This window comes from Glycine soja, chromosome 11 (genome assembly GCF_004193775.1).
Source record: "Glycine soja cultivar W05 chromosome 11, ASM419377v2, whole genome shotgun sequence".
NCBI classification, from domain to species: Eukaryota; Viridiplantae; Streptophyta; class Magnoliopsida; order Fabales; family Fabaceae; genus Glycine; species Glycine soja.
Window position 1 is genome coordinate 16,386,126 of NC_041012.1, and position 19,305 is coordinate 16,405,430.

The window sequence follows — 19,305 nt, forward strand, 5'->3', positions numbered from 1 at the left end:
TCTTTTTGTTTTTAAGAAATTAAAAATGATTTTTGAAAACGGAAATAAATCATGGCCCCGGCAGAAATTCTACAATGACAATCCTCTACACCAAAATAACTCATAGCATTGGGTATTAGTGTAAAATCTCAATCTGGATATATATGAGTTAGAATAATTTATTTAATAAAAAAATGTGTTTAAAATTTTCTTAGAGAAGTGGCATGCTGTAATTGTGGAATTAATTTCTGATCCTGAGACATATGATACCTGACAAGAGGAAAAAAAAATACTCAACACGAAAATAAAATACTTTTTTTTTGCTGACTTCCACAATAAAATACTACTGCCATTAATAGATACAATAAAAAATAACAGTAATAATTAATGTTCATGTCCGTATGCAATGAGAGAGAGAGAGAGTGATGGGGGTAGGTGTGGGATTGAATCTCCGTCACGCACAAGACTCGTTGTCATGTTCCATTTCCTCAAAATCCTTAACCAACCAACCAATATATAAACCCTTTAACCCTTCCCTGTCTTCTCTCAGCTCTTCAAAGAGAAGGAACACCAAGTTTCAGAGTACAGAGAAAGCAGAGCCCCAATCAGCAAATTCAAGCAGTACTAGAACCAATAGGCAACTAAAATCCCCTTTCCAACCCTAATTTATCTTCTTAATTAATTTCATTTAAGTCCTTTAATATGCAGACCCTCAATCAACCGTGCCCCAACCCTCTCAACTATCTAACCCGAGCGCGACACTCGGCTATTCGGTTCGCGCCGACCCGATTCACCGTCAAATGCGGCTACGGCTTTGAATCCGCGAGTTTCTCGCAGGGAGTCGGCGCGAGCCGAGCCGATTGGCAAAGCTCGTGCGCCATCTTAGCCAGTAAAGTCGTGTCGCAGAGGGAAGATTCTCCCGCCCACGGCGGCGACAACAACAACAACGTCGGCGCCGTGAACGGCCACAACGCCGCCGTAACGAATCTAAATCTCGTACCTGTCAAAGCCGATGATGAAAACATCAAGCCGATTCCGCCGAAGCCGCTCACGATCTCCGACCTGTTGCCGGCGCCGATGCACGGCTCGCAGCTGCGCGTGGCGTACCAAGGCGTTCCCGGCGCGTACTCCGAAGCCGCGGCGGGGAAAGCGTATCCGAACGGAGAGGCGATTCCGTGTGACCAGTTCGAGGTGGCGTTTCAAGCGGTGGAGCTCTGGATCGCGGATCGGGCGGTTTTACCGGTCGAAAACTCCTTCGGCGGCTCGATCCACCGCAATTACGACCTCCTCCTCCGCCACCGCCTCCACATCGTCGGCGAGGTCCAGCTCCCAGTGCACCACTGCCTCCTCGCTCTCCCCGGCGTCCGCAAGGAGTCCCTCGAGCGCGTGATCTCACATCCGCAGGCCTTAGCGCAGTGCGAGCACTCACTTACAAAACTCGGCCTCACCGTGGCGCGTGAGGCCGTCGACGATACTGCCGGCGCTGCCGAGTTCGTCGCCAAGAACGACCTCCGCTCCACGGCGGCGATCGCGAGCGCGCGCGCGGCGGAGCTCTACGGCCTCCAGATCCTGGCCGACGGAATCCAGGATGATCCGAATAACGTGACGCGGTTCGTGATGCTGGCGCGCGAACCGATCATTCCGCGCACGGATCGGCCGTTCAAGACGAGCATCGTGTTCGCGCACGATAAAGGAACCTCAGTGCTCTTCAAAGTGCTTTCCGCGTTTGCGTTCAGAAACATAAGCTTAACAAAGATCGAGTCCAGGCCTCACCGTAGCCGTCCGATTCGCGTGGTTGATGATGAGAGTGAAGGAACCGCGAAGCACTTTGAGTATCTGTTTTACATTGATTTCGAAGCTTCTATGGCTGAGGTTAGGGCACAGAACGCACTCGCTGAGGTTCAAGAATTCACTTCCTTCTTGCGAGTCTTGGGGAGTTACCCTATCGATATGTCACCCTGGACTCCCTCTTGTCCGCGCCAAAATTAACATATTGCCAACAACTTCTTCTACATTCCCTTCCATTTCTAACAAAAATTACATAATAATAATATATCAAAATCAAACCTTATTTTTAGTTCGTTAAGATTTATATTTTTTAAATAAAAAAAATTAATGCGTTGATTGCAGATTTGGGTCAAAAAATTTTGTATTGCAAAAATGTGCTTATGTGTTTGGACTTTGCTGTTCGCCATGTTGAGGGTGACGAATATTTTATGTTTGAAATTTTTGCACGTGTAAAACGAAAGGGGATAGAATATTCCGCTTGGCATCTCACTAGGTATTTTCATATTCAGTACTCTTCTAGTTTACTACTTTACTCACTTTTTATTTTAATTTTTATGAAGACTATAAAGTATCATATTTTTTATTTTGAATATTTTATATTAGAAATAGTAGAAATATTTTTACTAGACAATAGTTATTAAAAATGATATTTTGTGATTATTGAAATATTTTTTCTTTTGAATAACTAATATTATGTACTGGAAAATAATTCATTCCGAGTAGAAAACAAATTATCATTTCTTATGTCTTTAAACCAAAACTTCACAACGGAAATCTAATTAATTCAAAGGATGGAAGCTAATATCAACATGTGTTCATCAATCTGCTGTCCACATATTAGTATATCCATAGACAAAACAACGACTTTGATGCTACTTCTGAAACTGATCGAGGAACTAATTAAATTAATGTTAACGGTTTTGAAGAATTAAATAATATAAATTGTAATGTATAAAGGCTAATAAACTTCACCATCAAAAATCAAATGTTGAAATTGATGTGTCATATTAATACTAATGTGGAGCTTCTGTGTTATGCTTATGTGAAAAAATATTAAATAAAGTGAAAAATAAAAAATATTTTAATAAAAATTGAATTCATCACTCTTTTATTTATATACACAATAAACTACTAACACATTTGGTTTATTTGGTTAACTAAGTTAAAATTATTTTCTGTGTATCATTAGTTAAGAATTATTAATTTTTTTTTAAATTATCAAAATTTAAAAATATTTAAATATATAAATTTTTTATTTATTTTATTTTTTATGTTTTTATTTTGAATGCTTTACATATTTTTAATTAAATTAATATGTAAATTATTTATATAATTGTTTTTGTAAATTGATTTTAATATATAGATTATTTTTACTCTAATTATTTACATAAAATTAAAAATATTTATATATTAAATATTTATAAATTTATAAATTTTGATAATTTTAAAAAAAATTAATAACTATTGACCAATGATACATAGAAAATAATGCTAATATAATTAATTAAACAAATTAGTATTTTATTGTCTTGTCTATGAATAATTTTATGTAAATAATTAGAGTAAAAATAATCCATATATTAAAATCAATTTACAAAAAAAATTATGTAAATAATTTAAATATTAATTTATGAAATTTAATTATAAATTGATAAAATAAAAATAAAAATATGTAAAAAAACTATTCAAAATAAAAACATATAAAATTATATAAAATAAAATTAAAATTTATAAATTAAATATTTTTTAATGTATAAATTTTGATAATTTGAAAAATAAATTAATAACTCTAGACTAAGACTAATGATACATAGAAAATAATTTATAGTCATAAAGGGTTTATGATATCAGGGCTCCAAGTTATTACATGTTGTTTTCTTTACAATTTGTACTGATATTCAACATTTTGATTAATTATTTAATTAAAATATATCAATTAAGAGTGTAAATATTTTCTATACAGTCAACTAATTATTAATTTTTATGTTATTGAAAATCATAAACTTTTATAATAATTACTTTAAGTATTATATAATAAATAATTAACCCGGCCGCTTAAAAAAAATTATGAAGACAAAAAACTTTCAGACAAGTAATAAAAATGTAGAGTAATCAGCATCCAAAAGTTTTAACATCTAGACACTACTAAAAATGATAGCTTTTACAAACACATTACAGCAGCTATATATAATCGTCCTTCTTTTAAAACTGTCAAGTTTTGTTCTCCATAAATTAAACTTCCGTAATCTACATTTATATACAACAGTTTTAGATCATATGTTACGATGGTTCAAACCGTCATAAGTTGTGTATAGATTGAATGGTAGATGATTTGGCCAGAGTTTTTTTTAAGGAAGCCATCAACAAATGCTATAAATATAATAATATAATAAATCAATAATCGAAGATGAGTAAGAAGGAAATTAATGTAAGAGAGAAGATAGTCATATATATACAGTACTAATTTCTTGGGCGAAAGGTTTTGAGAATGAGGGTTTGGTGAGGAAGAGAGAGCATGGTGATGAAAGGGGTGTTCTTGTAGTGGCAGGTGAGGATGTGCTTTGTTATTATTGTTATGTTCATTAATTGTTAATTAATTATATGATTTGTGGTTGATAGTCACTGATGCTTCCATTATCTCTAGCTAGCTTACGAATCAAGTAAATCTCCACTGCACGCCCTCCTTACTTGTTCCTTTCCCATTTAGTTTTTTTTTTTTCTCTTTTCATTATAGTAGTACTGAAGCATATAGTTTTTGAAGGGAGAGATGATTTTTGCATTATTGTGTTCAACCATTAGTGGAATACATTGCTGAAAATGAGTTGAAATATTCAAATGAACTGCTTATATATGTTCAACTTGCATAAATTTTTTAATTTAAGTGATTTGAGTCAGGCTGAATATGAATTTGTTTTTAGCTCTATGACATCAACTAACTTAAATTTCAGGGTTTTTTTGAGTTGTTTATTGATCAGCGTCAACTTAGTTTTTTGGTTAAATGATTCCAGTCATATACTAATGCTAATCAGGGACGGCTCAAGGACTTAGAGACCTAAAGCAAATTTAAGAATGAAACATTTTATTTACTCATAAAATAATTTATTAAAATTATCATTATTTTATTTAAAATTGATTTTTCAAACTTTTTGTGATGTAAAATTATCGATTAAATTATCCTAATTAATTTCATTTAACATTTCTTTTTCAATAGACAATAATGTCAATTCGTTCAATTTTTGTTCAGACATTGTTGATCTTAAGTAAATTTTTATTATTTTTAGCTTTGAAAAACTCTTTTCAGTTGTTGAAGCAACTGATACTGATATCGTTAACATTATTTTATAAGCTATATACATATTTGGAAAAGAATTTATTTATTTTATATAATTAAGAATGTCAATTGGTTTATCATTTTCCAATCTTATAATTTCCTTAAGATATTTAATTCTAAAAATAAATCTAATCCATCAACATCCAACAAATTATCATGTTTCAAAGATTTTTCAAGGTTTAGACATTTCTAAAGTGTACAATCTAGTAACTTTAATTTTTTAACACTAAATAAAAAATAAAAAATATTTTCATATATTTTAAATTGTTCAAATCTACTTTGAAGTGTGGTAATTGTTTTACTTACGATGTACAAAAAGCAATCAATTCTAAATGATTCTTGAAGAGATTTTACAATTTCATCCTCAACATTTTCATCAAATTGTTTCTTTTTATGACTAATACGTTTTTCATGAAACTTAGGCTCTATATTCATTCCAAAAACAATTTCCTTGGTAGAAATCAATGCATTTTCAAATCCATTTTCCCTGTACTTTTTTTAAAAAAAATGAAAGAAGACCTTTTAATTGTTCAATAGCTTCATCAATGCACATATCTTTTGATTGTAAATTTTTACTAAGTTAACTGCAAATAAAATGTCATACCAAATAGTCATGCCTAACAAAAATTTAATGTTTTCAAGCTCATAATTTGCTAAACAATTAGCTTCACTTTTTATTTTAGGATCATCACTAGCTTTAATTCAAATAAAGCATCTCTTATTTGTAAAGTTTGAAATCTTACAGCTTTCACACTTTCAATACGGCTTTCTCAACTTGTTTGTGACAATGATTTAAGAGTTAAGCTATGTATATGATTTTGTAAAATTTTCCACCTTTTTGTAAAAGAAGAAAATAAAGTGTATACACATTGTAACACACCAAAGAAAGATGTAGCTTTAGGACAAGAGTTAGCCATATCACAAAGTACTAAATTTAAACTATGACAACCATAAAAAGTATAAAATGATCTAGGATTAATATCAAGGAATCTTTTCTGCACACCGTAATGTTTTTCTTTCATATTAGATCCATTATCATATCCTTGTCCCCTAAGGTCATTAATATCAAGTCCAACAATTTTTAATTCATCTACAATAGCATCAAAAAGATATTTTCCAATTGTATCATCTACTTTTAAAAATTCTAAAAAATACTCATTAACTTATATTTGAGTTGATGAAATATCCACATACCTTAATACAAAAAACATTCACTCTTTGATGACTTATATATGGAGTACACTCAAGTATGATTGCATAATATTTCGCATCCTTAATTTTTTTTATAATTTTTATTTTGATTTCATCTGCTAACAGATTTATCAACTCATTTTGTATATTATGCTCAAGGTAATGGTTGTGAATTTCATCGTCTTTAATTTGACGAATATGTTCTTGCATGATTGGATCAAATTATACTATCATTTCAATTAGACTTAAAAAATTTCCATTAGCTTCTTGGTAGATCTTTTCACTTTTTTCCACGGAAGGCTAAGTTATTTTTACAAAGGGTTTTAACCGCTACAATAATTCTTAACAACACATTTCTCCAATGTTCTCTATCTCTATTTATTTGTTTTTGAACATGTTTGTCTATTGTTTTATTTTTTACCAATCTCATTTCCAAATCAATCCATGCATTCATGTTAATAATATGTTCATTGGTTATTTCATTACTCTTCAACTTAGCACTAAGATTTCTCCAATCTTTACTACCTTCGCTAACTAGTTTACTTGTGCAAGAAACAACATTAAATAATTTGCAACAAAAACAAAAGACTCTATCCAAATCTCTAGAATAAATTAGCCAATTTCTTTCATGTTTCTTTCCATAAAGCAATTTTTGAATGTAATTTGATGAAGAAAAGTGCCTAGAATATTTATCCTTTGGGAAATCCATATCAATAACTTTAATAGGGTCATTTTCTACTAATAGATCTCTCAAAGTCTTATCAATATTCTTCTATTGGCTTAGATCATATATATTTTCAAAAGTAGAATCATCTAGTCTCCCAATCTCATCCTCGTTATCATGAGAGTTTGAGAATCAGAATTATAATTATCCTCATCACTAACTACTTCTCTATTGTTGTTTTCACCTATATCTAAATTGTTATCTTGTTCGTTCAAAGAGCACCCACCTGCATTTTCTAATTCATTTTTCTCATCTATTTTTATAAATTTATCCATAACTCCTTTTTGCGATGCAATTAAAGCCTCGACTCTTCTATTTTTCTGTAGTTTTGAATAGCCTAATTCATATTTTCTAGTTGACATACTTATTATATATATTTTTGTATGAAATTAAAAATTATAATATATAAAACACTACAAAGATGAGTATATAAAATAAGAATGAGCTAAAACAATAAAACTTGATTCTAGTTGTCTAGAAAATGAACTTGATCTCTTGAAGTCTTAAGTCTCTTTCTCTTCTTTGGTAACTGCTTAAACTTAATTTCCAAATTTTAACCTTTTTGTTAAATCTGCATAAATTATTTTGAGATTAATCATTATTCATTAATAAAACAATAAAAAATAAACTTATTTTGAATCAATCTCACAATTCATCAGGATTTTGGGTAGAAGCTTAATAATATATCATATATATATAACTTATCATTTGTCAATATAATAATAAGACTATTACTGTGTGTATAAGATTTTAGATTATTAAACTAACAGTTTTCAATAGAAAAGGTAATTATAAGTTGATAAAGGAACATGTAAGTATGTAATAATTATCAACAAAAGAAAATTTGAGTAAATAAGAGTACAATAAATTCTATTTTTGGCTTTTACCTGATATTGACACACTTAAAAGGGAGAAATGTCAATTGTTTCTTCTATCCTCCAAATAGAGACACATGCACACAAGAGATGAGAATAAACAAATAGGTATTGAAGAGCTATTGGCTAATGTGTCAAAGTGAAACAATAATCAAGTAAACTAAAGAAGCAGGAGAGAAGACGATACAGAAGTATGAGAGACAGTGAGAAAAGAAGACAAAATTAGAATTAAATAGGAAGATAATAGAAATAAAATAATTTTTTTTGGATTTCTTTAGCTATTAACTATTAAATCTCTTTTTTTCTAAACAAAACTATGATATTGGTGAAGAATTATTGCTCATTAATTGTTACTTACGGTACCAATAAAAAAATTAACAGTTAATTATAATATTTTAATTAAAATTTATTTTCAAATATAATTTTACAATAATATTTTTTAGGTATATTAGTGCTAAAAAAAAATTTGAGACCTTTTTTTTTTTTGCCTAAAACTCTTGTTTGGACTGCTTGGACCTTAAACCGACCCTGAAGATAATAATACTGATTTATGAAAGAAATGAATTTAATGGATGACATTATAGAAAAGTGTAAAATATGTCATAAATATAACTTAGTTGGTATAAGTTGAACTTGTCAGAGAGGAATTGAGTTTGATTTTCATATAATATTTTTTTAGAGATGAGCAAAGAATTTTAAATATGATTAAATTTTAAATTAAAGATTTATGTAGCATATTGTGTTTGAAAATGTGTTAAAATCATGTTAACGAAGAAAATCAGATTTTTTAATGCAAAATTTATACATCAACGGAGGACGTACTTTTGCATTGCGTCAAAATGAATGCAAACACAAACACGTGTAGTTTGTTCAACAAATAGAAGTTGACAAGAATATCTAAGATGCCACTAAAAAGCTAAAAACCTTAATTATAGTGGTTAAAAAATATTTTATGAAATATTATTAATAGGAACTAGAGAAACTCATGTGATAGTGTGAATTCTTGCATTATAGATGCCCTTATAAATGATACATGTGGATTGTATATATATATATAAAAAAAAAACAAATTACACTAACCACTCCTAAAAGTTTAGTGAAATTACATTAGTTCTCCCCATTTTTTCTATTTTTATACTAACCTGCTTAATTATTTGAAAGATGTACACCAACACTCCCTTATAAGTTATATTAACCCCCTTGACTGTTTGAATATAATGTCGTGCTCCCTTGTAAGGGAGATTGCTATAAATATTAAAGAATTCCAGTTTGTAAAAATTCATAAAACCTCAAGATTAACTATTGCAATTTACTAAAAAAAAGATTTAATTATATTTTTAATCTCTTAAATTAACATCTATTTTGTTAATATTGCAAATAAAAATTTATATTTTTTTAGTCTCAGTTTTAAAAACTAATATTTTTTGTCCAACTAAAATTTGGGTGACTAAAAATACAAAATTTTATTTGAAAAGAGAAACTAAAAAAGTATTTTTTGAATTGAAGAGATTAAAAAAGATATTTTTATTTGAGAGATTAAAAAAATCAAATCCCTAATTATAGTTGAAGGACTGAAAAGAGAAAGAAAAAAAGCCAACATGTTGAAAAGGTTTATCTTGATCTGATATTGCAAAATGGTCCATGGTCAACTTCTTTGCTTTGCCAGGCCACCATCACCTCCCTGATATTGCAAATGATTCTAAATGGATGAAAAGCTGTGGTAGTAAATTCAGAGAAATTTGAGTTGCAATTTACAAGAAAGACCATATAGAAATTTACACAACATTGATAGCAACCTACAAATAAAACAATCACAAGGACAAAATTACAATTCCTCCATTGCAAAACAGGTTGAGAGATGATGGCATGGGGAGGAGGAGAGAATCTAAAACACCCAGCCACCATCTAAAACCGCGCGTTCCTTGATTCCCAGTGAAAATCCCGAAAACAGCCCTAGAATGTTCCTGTTCCAGAAGGCTTCCGCTTCTCATGTCCAGCTTCTGATTGGGTCAAAGAAGTACTTTCAGTTCCATCTTCCCCGTGACGCAGTTCACATTGCCGAGGCCTCAGACGCAACCATAGCCAAACTAGTCCTGGAATCAGACCCACGCACCCTCTCCGAAGCCCTAACCAAGCCCAGAATCCACTGGACCCCAGAGCTAGTAAACAAAACCCTTAAGCGCCTCTGGAACCACGGGCCCAAGGCCCTCCTATTCTTCAAACACCTCGACCGCCACCTCCCTTCCTACACCCACTCCCCCTCCTCCTTCGACCACGCCGTCGACATCGCGGCCCGCATGCGCGACTTCAACTCCGCCTGGGCCCTCGTGGGCCGCATGCGCTCCCTCCGCCTCGGCCCGTCTCCCAAAACCCTCGCTATCCTCGCCGAGCGCTACGCCTCCATCGGCAAGCCCCACCGCGCCGTCCGCACCTTCCTCTCCATGCACGAGCACGGCCTCCACCAAGATCTCCACTCCTTCAACACCCTCCTTGACATCCTCTGCAAATCGAACCGCGTCGAAACCGCTCACGACCTCCTCAGAACTCTCAAATCTAGGTTCAGACCCGACACCGTTAGTTACAACATTCTCGCGAACGGTTATTGCTTGAAAAAACGCACGCCGATGGCGCTGCGGGTTTTGAAGGAGATGGTACAGCGTGGGATTGAGCCTACGATGGTCACGTATAACACCATGCTGAAGGGGTATTTTAGGAGTAATCAGATTAAGGAGGCTTGGGAGTTTTACTTGGAGATGAAGAAGAGGAAGTGTGAGATTGATGTTGTGTCTTACACCACTGTGATTCACGGGTTTGGAGTGGCGGGTGAGGTTAAGAAAGCAAAAAGGGTTTTTGATGAGATGGTGAAGGAGGGTGTGGCTCCTAATGTTGCTACTTACAATGCTTTGATTCAGGTTTTTTGTAAGAAGGATAGTGTGCAGAACGCAGTGGCGGTTTTTGAGGAGATGGTGAGGGAGGGGGTGTGTTCGCCGAATGTGGTTACTTTCAATGTTGTTATACGAGGTTTGTGTCATGTTGGGGACATGGAGAGGGCGTTGGGGTTTATGGAGAGGATGGGGGAGCATGGTTTGAGGGCTAGTGTTCAGACTTATAATGTTGTGATTCGGTATTTTTGTGATGCTGGGGAGATTGAGAAGGGTTTGGAGGTGTTTGGGAAGATGGGGGATGGGTTGTGTTTGCCGAATTTGGATACTTATAATGTTCTGATTAGTGCGATGTTTGTGAGGAAGAAATCGGAGGATTTGGTGGTGGCTGGGAAGTTGTTGATGGAGATGGTTGAGAGAGGCTTCTTGCCACGCAAGTTTACTTTTAATAGGGTGCTAAATGGACTTGTTATTACTGGCAATCAGGATTTTGCAAAGGATATACTCAGAATGCAGAGCAGGTGTGGCCGTGTTGTTCGGCGTTTGAAATTGTGACATGTTTTATTGTTGGCTTGGGTGAGTTGTTCTTTTTTAGCTTTTATTTTCTATTAGAAGAGGTTTCAATCTGTTTTTTTTTTTTTTTTTTTTCTTGAGATCATATTGGTGGCTGCTCACTTGTGTCATATGTGGCAATGTTAGATACTTGAAGTTGAAGAAAGACAATCTACATGGTTCTGAACAATTGAAAGTATATTGTCTGTTCTGTTCCATTGGAGAGCATGTCCCCATTCTGTAATTTTGACAAAGTTTCTGCATTCTAGGGAACTCTCTGGTGATGAACCCACCATTGCTGAAAATCAGGTTCATTTCAACGTTCCATTTTGATTTCCTTTTTTCTGTTTGTGTGTTGAACAAAATATTATTTTAAGTGTTGATTTTGATGTGTTTTGGCGCTGAAACTACATGTTTATTTTGAGTAACATTCATTCTAAGCTTGGTTTATTTCAAGTTTCAATGTGATATGTTGCTGGAACACAGATTTTCTCTATAAGCATTTTCTCCCCGTGTTATGCCTGGATGTATTTACATGATAAAAGGGCAATGGACTCTGCTATTTTTTCACGTAGAATATTGCTTAGATTCATTTTAAGAAAACCAATATGTGAAAGCCTAGACAATGTCCCAATTTGAACTTAGACATTCTGTTTTTCTAAGGGTATACTTAATAAATAACTTGTAACACTCCCATGAAATATATGCCAGAGATGCCATATCTTGATGGAATTTGGAGAGAGCTAAAGATGCTAAGCTAATGATGGCCATCATGCATCGTGGAATGCATTGGTTACAAATATTAACTTTCAGTTATGCTTAAACTTAGAAGTTGTTTTTGGTTAATCACTTTAGTTAGCTGTCTTAAATTTAATCTTTTTCACGTGAAAACAGGTTTTTGAAAGAGCATATGATAGTTCTTAGAAGAACAAAATGAAATGCAAAAAAGATAAATTATCAGGATGGTACATTTAGAGGGCTATCTGGCTAAGCTGCTTCTTTAGCAGATTATATACGTATTGCTTCAACTGAATTTTACATGCTTTTCAATATAAAACATGATAATGAAGGCCAACATTAGCCATTATTCATATAAAATCAATATCTTACTAGTTACCCAAGTTTAACTACGTTTAGCCAACTGTGAATGCTAAGCTAGTCTCAACAATTTGATCATGTTTCAGGCCAGAACACTGAAACCTATTTGCCTGCTACAGCTTTGCCACATTGGGGCAATACTACATGATTGGATTCTCCCTGCTTGTACAATTCAAGGGTCTATAAGATTCAACAGATGACGCATGTTACCGTTCCTTACTTCCTTCAAGCATACTTGGAATTCAGTCATTGCTTTTCATAGATCATAAGAGTTCTGCAGACGAGCCAATGACATCCTCCTGCTTAGTTTTCACCCCCTTATATAAGGATACAGGTGGGTTCTTTAATGCAATAGATATTACTTTCACATTCCTCTGGCAGTGCTTAATTTTAACTTGAATTGAGTCTGCTTGATCAATCAAGTATTATGTAATTGCAGGGATGATGGAGCACGAAACACAATAATCCATGAATCATCTTCCTTGCCTCCGAATAGATACGGTATTTTTCTTTCCCTTCAAAAACTGTCATTTTGCACAAATTCTTGTTTCTGGCAGCAGGTTTCTAGCTTTGTGCATCTATTACCTTTCCTGCTGCTGTTAAGAGTTTGCTGCTTGGTCTCCCATTTTGATAAGATTGGACAAAAAACTTGAGTTGTGGACAGCTTTTTGCCTGTAAATGTCTGAATTCTTTTAAAACCGGCAAAATTGATACGTGTAATTTAAGATATCATTTTTGATACCGACTAGCTCCATTGGCCTATATTCTTGGATTCAACTAAGTATTGGGTCTATCGGCCACTGAGAATGTTGTTCTGCAGTATAAGCCCACAAAAGTTTAAAATAAGTTAGTCAATGGAGCTTCTTTTTCTACATTTTCTTTACTATAAATAAGTTCCTTGTTTTTTTTAAGAGCTTTTATCAAAAAGTGTTTTGACCAAGCTTCTCCTAAAAAAGAGAAGAAAAGCTAAAAAAAAAAAAAAAAAAAGAAAGCTGGAAAAGCTTTCCTTACCCTGAACTGCATTATTATCATTTAATGATAAAATGTCGTGCATAACAAACTCAATTTCTAAAATTCAAAAAGAAAAATATAGTGGAAACAAACAGTTTTGTCCAAATAAAGAGAGATTAATGACTGCTAGATTTAGTATTTAATTTGACGGGAAAAAATGAAAAATTCATAATTAGATTGAAATTGTTGGTTTTTAAAATAGGGGGACCGAATTAGCATCAAAAGGAAGATCAAAATTGTAATTTAATCTAAAAGTTCTTAATAAATAAAACATAGTAAAACTGTTTTTGTTCGATAATGTAAGAAAACTATTTTATGAATAAAACATTATAAAACAATTTTTTTTTGTCAATAACGTAATAAATCTTAAATGCATTGCTTTTGTACTGGATGAAAACAATTGATTTAAAGTATTTGGACCATAAAGAGGAGGAGAATGTTGAACATGCCAATTAGGTAACGTTTTAGTAATAACTCTCAAAAAGTATTATGATCATAGTATAAACAAATAGTTCTGTTCAAGTAGAAAGAGATCTAAAATATTTGGGATAATAAGATTATGTTGGGAAAAATTAGTTGAAAGGTTATTTGAAAGCTTAAAACTAGAAATTGAAAATTTAACTTATTAAACTATAAGTGTTCAGTAAAATTAGTTATTGAAGTAGTTAAAAAATATAAAATGATATAAAAATAATGAAATCATAATTTATTTAAAAAAGATAATCGGGAAATTTGATAATAAGGATAAAAATGAAAAAAAAAAGCTTTTAAACTAATAAAAAAAACTAAAAATTAACTAAAATATGTTATTGAATATAATTTTTTATTATTATTGATTCTATTCGGCATTATTGTTCATATGAGATATGTACAACCTCATAGGAAAAAAGATATATTAAATGAAAGGGAAAAAATGTAATAACTTTTAAAAGATAATAATAAAGCTTACTGTATTGTTATGTTTCACTTAAATCATTATGTTAAATTACGTTTGACCTAAATTTTTATGTTAAACCCTACAAAAATCACTATGTTTCAGAAGATGGATTTAGGTAGGATGGGTTTTGCCGCTAGGCTATTTCTAAACAGATTTTCAGTTTAATGACTTGGATTGGACCCAACAGACATGAAATCGGTGTGTTAGGTTGAGCAATACTTGGTCCACAATGAAATAAACTTGTGTTCTTGGGTCAACCCAATTAGCTCAACGAAGAAAAAAACTGTTGTTGTTGAGAGTGGGATTTGAACCCACGCCCTTTCGGACCAGAACCTTAATCTGGCGCCTTAGACCAACTCGGCCATCTCAACTACATGGCATGTTTTGGAGTAAGTTCATTTTTATCACATCACTTACCCTTGCACGTTAGATCAGGTTTCAACACCAGACGAGGTATGTAATTTATAGAATGTAAAAAAGATTTAACATTTCAATACTTTATGATATTTTGTTTATCCAAATGGCATCTTAGTTAGATGTGAGAATGAAAGCAAATGACATAAAACGGGCCAATCGTTTTTAATTTACACAAAAAATTATTCTCTCTTTCCAATTATGAAATAAAATGAAACTTATTTGAAAGATCTGTCGTGAATCCAAGCTTTGGGCAAATAAACAAACTTTGGTATGTCTTGCTGTGACATGAAATTTAGGAAATTGGCAGGGGCCAACTTGACTAATCCATTATCTAACGCTTTGTTTTTCTTCTCAAAGATGCTTGATAACGATAGTGATTAGTGATGCATTCATCCATCTTTATTTTCTACAAGATATATATATATATATATATATATATATATATATATATATATATATATATATATATATATATATATTATTTTTGGTAATACTAAAATTCCTGATATATGACCCGGATTCGGGAAAATTCACCGGCATATGATATCGCAAACTTATAAATAAGATGTTATCATATAATGGTTGCAATCACATATATTAATAGTTTTGGGGTATGAGATGTCTCTAGCACATGTTTTGAAGACTTCAGTAGTTATTAATCGGGTTCTTATAAATATACATTTATTTACTTTCTTCTATTTTTTTAGCTCACTCTTTTTTTCTTATCTCATTACTTATTATATCTATTACTTTCTTACTCTATTTTCTTTTTTTTTTCTTTTTTACTACTCAAATCTACTCCAAAATGAGGTGACATTTATAATTTTCCTATTCAATTCACAACAAAATCACTTAAAAAATTATAACTACTCATAATCTTATATCATCTTTAATGTTAGATCTCATTTTGAGATCTTGAATAACTTTTTTGTGGATCCCACAACGTTATATAGGATTCAAGATCTCTTTCATTTTTTACTCTAGTGATGAATCTCATTTCATTCTTTATTCTAGTTGTGAATCTCATTTTGAGATCTTAAACTACTTTTTGTAGGTCTCACAATGAATCTCACTTTTAAAATTTTTCTTTAGAGTTATTCACAATAGATCCTACTTTTTGAGATCTTTAAAATTCTTCCACAAGAACTCATCCTACACACCAAACATCCCAAACCTATGTCTAGTGGTAGATATCATGAAGAATAGATCTTGAGCTAAAAAACCTAGCTCAAGTTCCAACATTAGAAATGCTCTCATTATCCAACCATAGTTGTCATATAATATTTTAGGTTAAAATATGTTTTTCATTCTTGTAAATATTGAAAAGTTTGAAATTTGTCCCTACAAAATTTTTAGAATGTTTTTTCGTCTTTGTGAAATTGAAATGTATTGTTTTTTAGCCCAGAGTCAGGCTTGGAGGAATTTGAGCTTACGTGACATTTTTTAAAAGTTAAATTATAGACTAAAATATGTTTTTCATCCCTATAAATATAAAAAATATTCAAAATCTGTCATTGCAAATTTTGGAGTCTTTTTTTCATCCTTGAAAAATTGAAATCTATTATTTTTTGGTCTGGACGTAGGTTCGGGTAAATTCAAACCTATGTGTCACTCTTTTATCGGTTCTATTGATGACTATGGAGTTGGTGGTTTCAGAAGGGTTAAAAATTGCCACAAAATGTAAAAAAAAAAAAAATCCACAAATTTGTAAATTCCTCTTCCCTAACTTTCTTCATCTTCTCTGTCCACCAGGCTAGGTGAATTCAAAAGTCAGATTGTTGAGTTTGTCGACAACATTTGATTCCAATAGTCTTTGAATTCGGAATTGGTATTCGTAACGTTAAGTTTGGGAGTGAAAGTGTTAGATTTTTGGAAGGAAGGGAAATTCAAAGAAGAAGGAGAAGATGATAGGGTGAATAAGATGGTGTTGACCATTGCAGTTGAACAGAACATTTAAAAAAGAAAAAAGAAAAAAATTGTTTATTTAAATTTGAAGAAGTTAGGAAAGGGCAGTTTATAAATTTGTGGGGTTTTTTTTTTTTTTTACATTTTGTGACGTTTTTTAACCCCAAAAATCACCAACTCTCATGGTCATTGATGTAACAATTGAAAGAGTAACACGTAAGTTCAGAAACCTGAACCTAAGTCCGAACCAAAAAATAACCGATTTCAATTTTTCGAGGATGAAAAAAGACTCAAAATTTTGTATAAACAAATTCTGAACATTTTGAAATTTATAAAGATGAAAAACATATTTTAACCTATAATTTAAGTTTTCAAAAATGTCACATAGGTTCGAATTCATCAAAGTCTGGCTCCGGGCCAAAAATCAACACATTTCAATTTTATGAAGACAAAAAATATACCAAAAATTTTACAGGGACAAATTTCTAACTTTTCGGTATTTATAGGAACGAAAAAAATATTTTAGCACATTTGTTACTTAGTAATAAAATAATTAATCTTGAGTATATTTTTTAGTTGGGTAAGCAATAATCCTACATTCAACCAATATATAATCTCGAGAAAGGGACGGGAAATATTTATCCCTATGAGACAAAAATTTCCTTTGTAAGTAAAAATACACATATATTCTCTTTATACCTAGTATCACACTTCTCTCTTAATAATTCCATAGTTTATATTCTCTAATTTTTGTTCATGTATGTGTTAATTTTTATTTATCGTCAATTTCATTAATTTTACCCATAATAATTTGTTGGTAATGAATGAACATGAGATATATAACATTTTGAGTATAGTTTGATTGGCATTTGTTAATCTCATAATAAAGTTGTTTGTTTTATAAAAAATAACTTTTTTAACATAATAAGAATATTGTAGTAATTATAATATATATTTTCAAGAAAAAATATTTTAACCAAACATGCGTTTTAATTATTTCTGAGAATATAAAAAATATTTGTAATTAATTTAATAGTTAACAAAACATATTTTTTTTATTAAATATCCGATCATATTTTATTCTTAAAATTAATATTCTCGAGAATAAAATAAAAAATAGTTATCCGTCAAACAAATCTTGGCTAAGATTCAAGAAATCTTTAAAAATTTAGGGGCATGACTTAGGCTTGAAACTAACTCTCCATTAATTACATGGAAACGACAAATGTTACCAGCTAACTCTAATTGAATTCAAATGTGGTGGAATAAGAATCAGCTTCGCCACTTTCTACCAATCTTTAAAAGAAGCATGGTTTAGGTTTTAATCTAACTATTCATTAATAACATGGAAAAGACATATGGGACCAGTTAACTCTAAATTCAAAAGTGGAGCAACAATCTGCTTCGCCATTTTTTACAAAACATTGCACTTTATGAGAAATGGAATCTCTTCTGTTTTCTATGCATGCATCAAACACTATCGAATGAAAAAATAAACCAGGTTCCGACAAAAAATGAACTTGCTCACAAGTCACAGTCAATTGATTAACATGATGTATTAAAGCTCAAATAAAATAATGAAATGGATTAGCTCATAACAGGTCTGTCAATCTTTGATGATAACGCAGTCAAACTTTGATTCAAAGGCAATTATATATTACTTCCTCTTTCTTAAAATAATAATCATATTAAGTTGTTTTATACAAGAAAAAATAATAATAATTTTATAAAATTAGTTTTACATCACTTTTACTTTATAATCATTAGATTTTAATTATAGGTATAAATTTAAACGAATTATTTTTGGTATAAGTTAATCTAATGACAACTTGTCCATAAGTTTTGGGGGCCAAAATAGTAAAAAAAATCATATATTAAAATTTTAAAAAACACAAAATAATAAGAAAGTGATTTATGAGTTATAAAAGCCTAATTGAGTGGTAGGATGAAGGGAGAGAGAAAGGCTGCGGATTCAATATCTTCGCTAAAAAAAAAAAACTAACAAATTGATAACTAATATTTACAGATAAAAAAAAATAATAAAATATATCCACACATATTAAACTAATTCAGCTAATTCGACAAATAAAAGGTATTTCAACTAGTTAAAATAAGAGATGATTAAGAATGGTATAAAATAATGTGTAACAATTAAAACTTTAAAATACATAATTTTTACGTATAGAAATTAAGGTAAAATTTGTGTTATTATAATGATTAAATGAGTAATTAAATCTTAAGATAATAATATGAGAAGGTACGTGACTTCTGCACATGTATGATAAATAAAACCAAAAGAAAAATCTATTAAAATTAAATCTAATCATTTTCTATTTAAAACCCTTTAAAATAGGTGACATAATAACCTCAAAGATTCTCCCCATTATTTATTTTACTTTCCATAATTGATTAAGAATGAGAATTTGTCTTTGTAAATTATATAAAAACTATTTTTACTGCTTTTGCCTTTCTGGTTTAAGTTGTTGTCTCTCCAACCCGTGGCTAATAGCTTCGTAGGAGAGCATGACAACACCCATCCTTAAGAGAAGTCTCGTTCATGGTTTTTTAAAATCATATGTTAAAATACATCATTCACGAGGGACAAATTACCTTTA

At 31.3% G+C, this 19,305-nt stretch overlaps 2 protein-coding genes and 1 non-coding gene across 4 annotated transcripts; 2 read left to right on the forward strand and 1 right to left on the reverse strand.

The window, feature by feature from the left end:
* Positions 1 to 311: 311 nt before the first annotated feature.
* On the forward strand, positions 312 to 2,275 carry LOC114373827 (arogenate dehydratase/prephenate dehydratase 6, chloroplastic-like). The gene has a single exon (XM_028331370.1). The coding sequence runs from the start codon at positions 682 to 684 to the stop codon at positions 1,966 to 1,968; it is 1,287 nt and encodes a 428-aa protein (XP_028187171.1). The 5' UTR covers positions 312 to 681; the 3' UTR covers positions 1,969 to 2,275.
* Positions 2,276 to 9,566: 7,291 nt separating this feature from the next.
* LOC114373546 (pentatricopeptide repeat-containing protein At1g74900, mitochondrial-like) lies at positions 9,567 to 13,331 on the forward strand. Of its 2 annotated transcripts, none has more exons than XM_028331028.1 (4): positions 9,567 to 11,346; positions 11,470 to 11,631; positions 12,540 to 12,754; positions 12,860 to 13,331. In XM_028331028.1, exon 1 carries the CDS (start codon positions 9,847 to 9,849, stop codon positions 11,323 to 11,325), a length of 1,479 nt encoding a protein of 492 aa, XP_028186829.1. In that variant the 5' UTR covers positions 9,567 to 9,846; the 3' UTR covers positions 11,326 to 11,346; positions 11,470 to 11,631; positions 12,540 to 12,754; positions 12,860 to 13,331. The 2 variants fall into 2 exon arrangements, with proteins under 2 accessions (XP_028186829.1, XP_028186828.1); XM_028331027.1 differs by having other exon boundaries at positions 12,507 to 12,754; positions 12,860 to 13,292.
* A 1,327-nt stretch (positions 13,332 to 14,658) lies between these two features.
* TRNAL-AAG lies at positions 14,659 to 14,739 on the reverse strand. The gene has a single exon. It is a non-coding gene; the product is annotated as a tRNA-Leu (tRNA).
* Between the last annotated feature and the right edge of the window lie 4,566 nt (positions 14,740 to 19,305).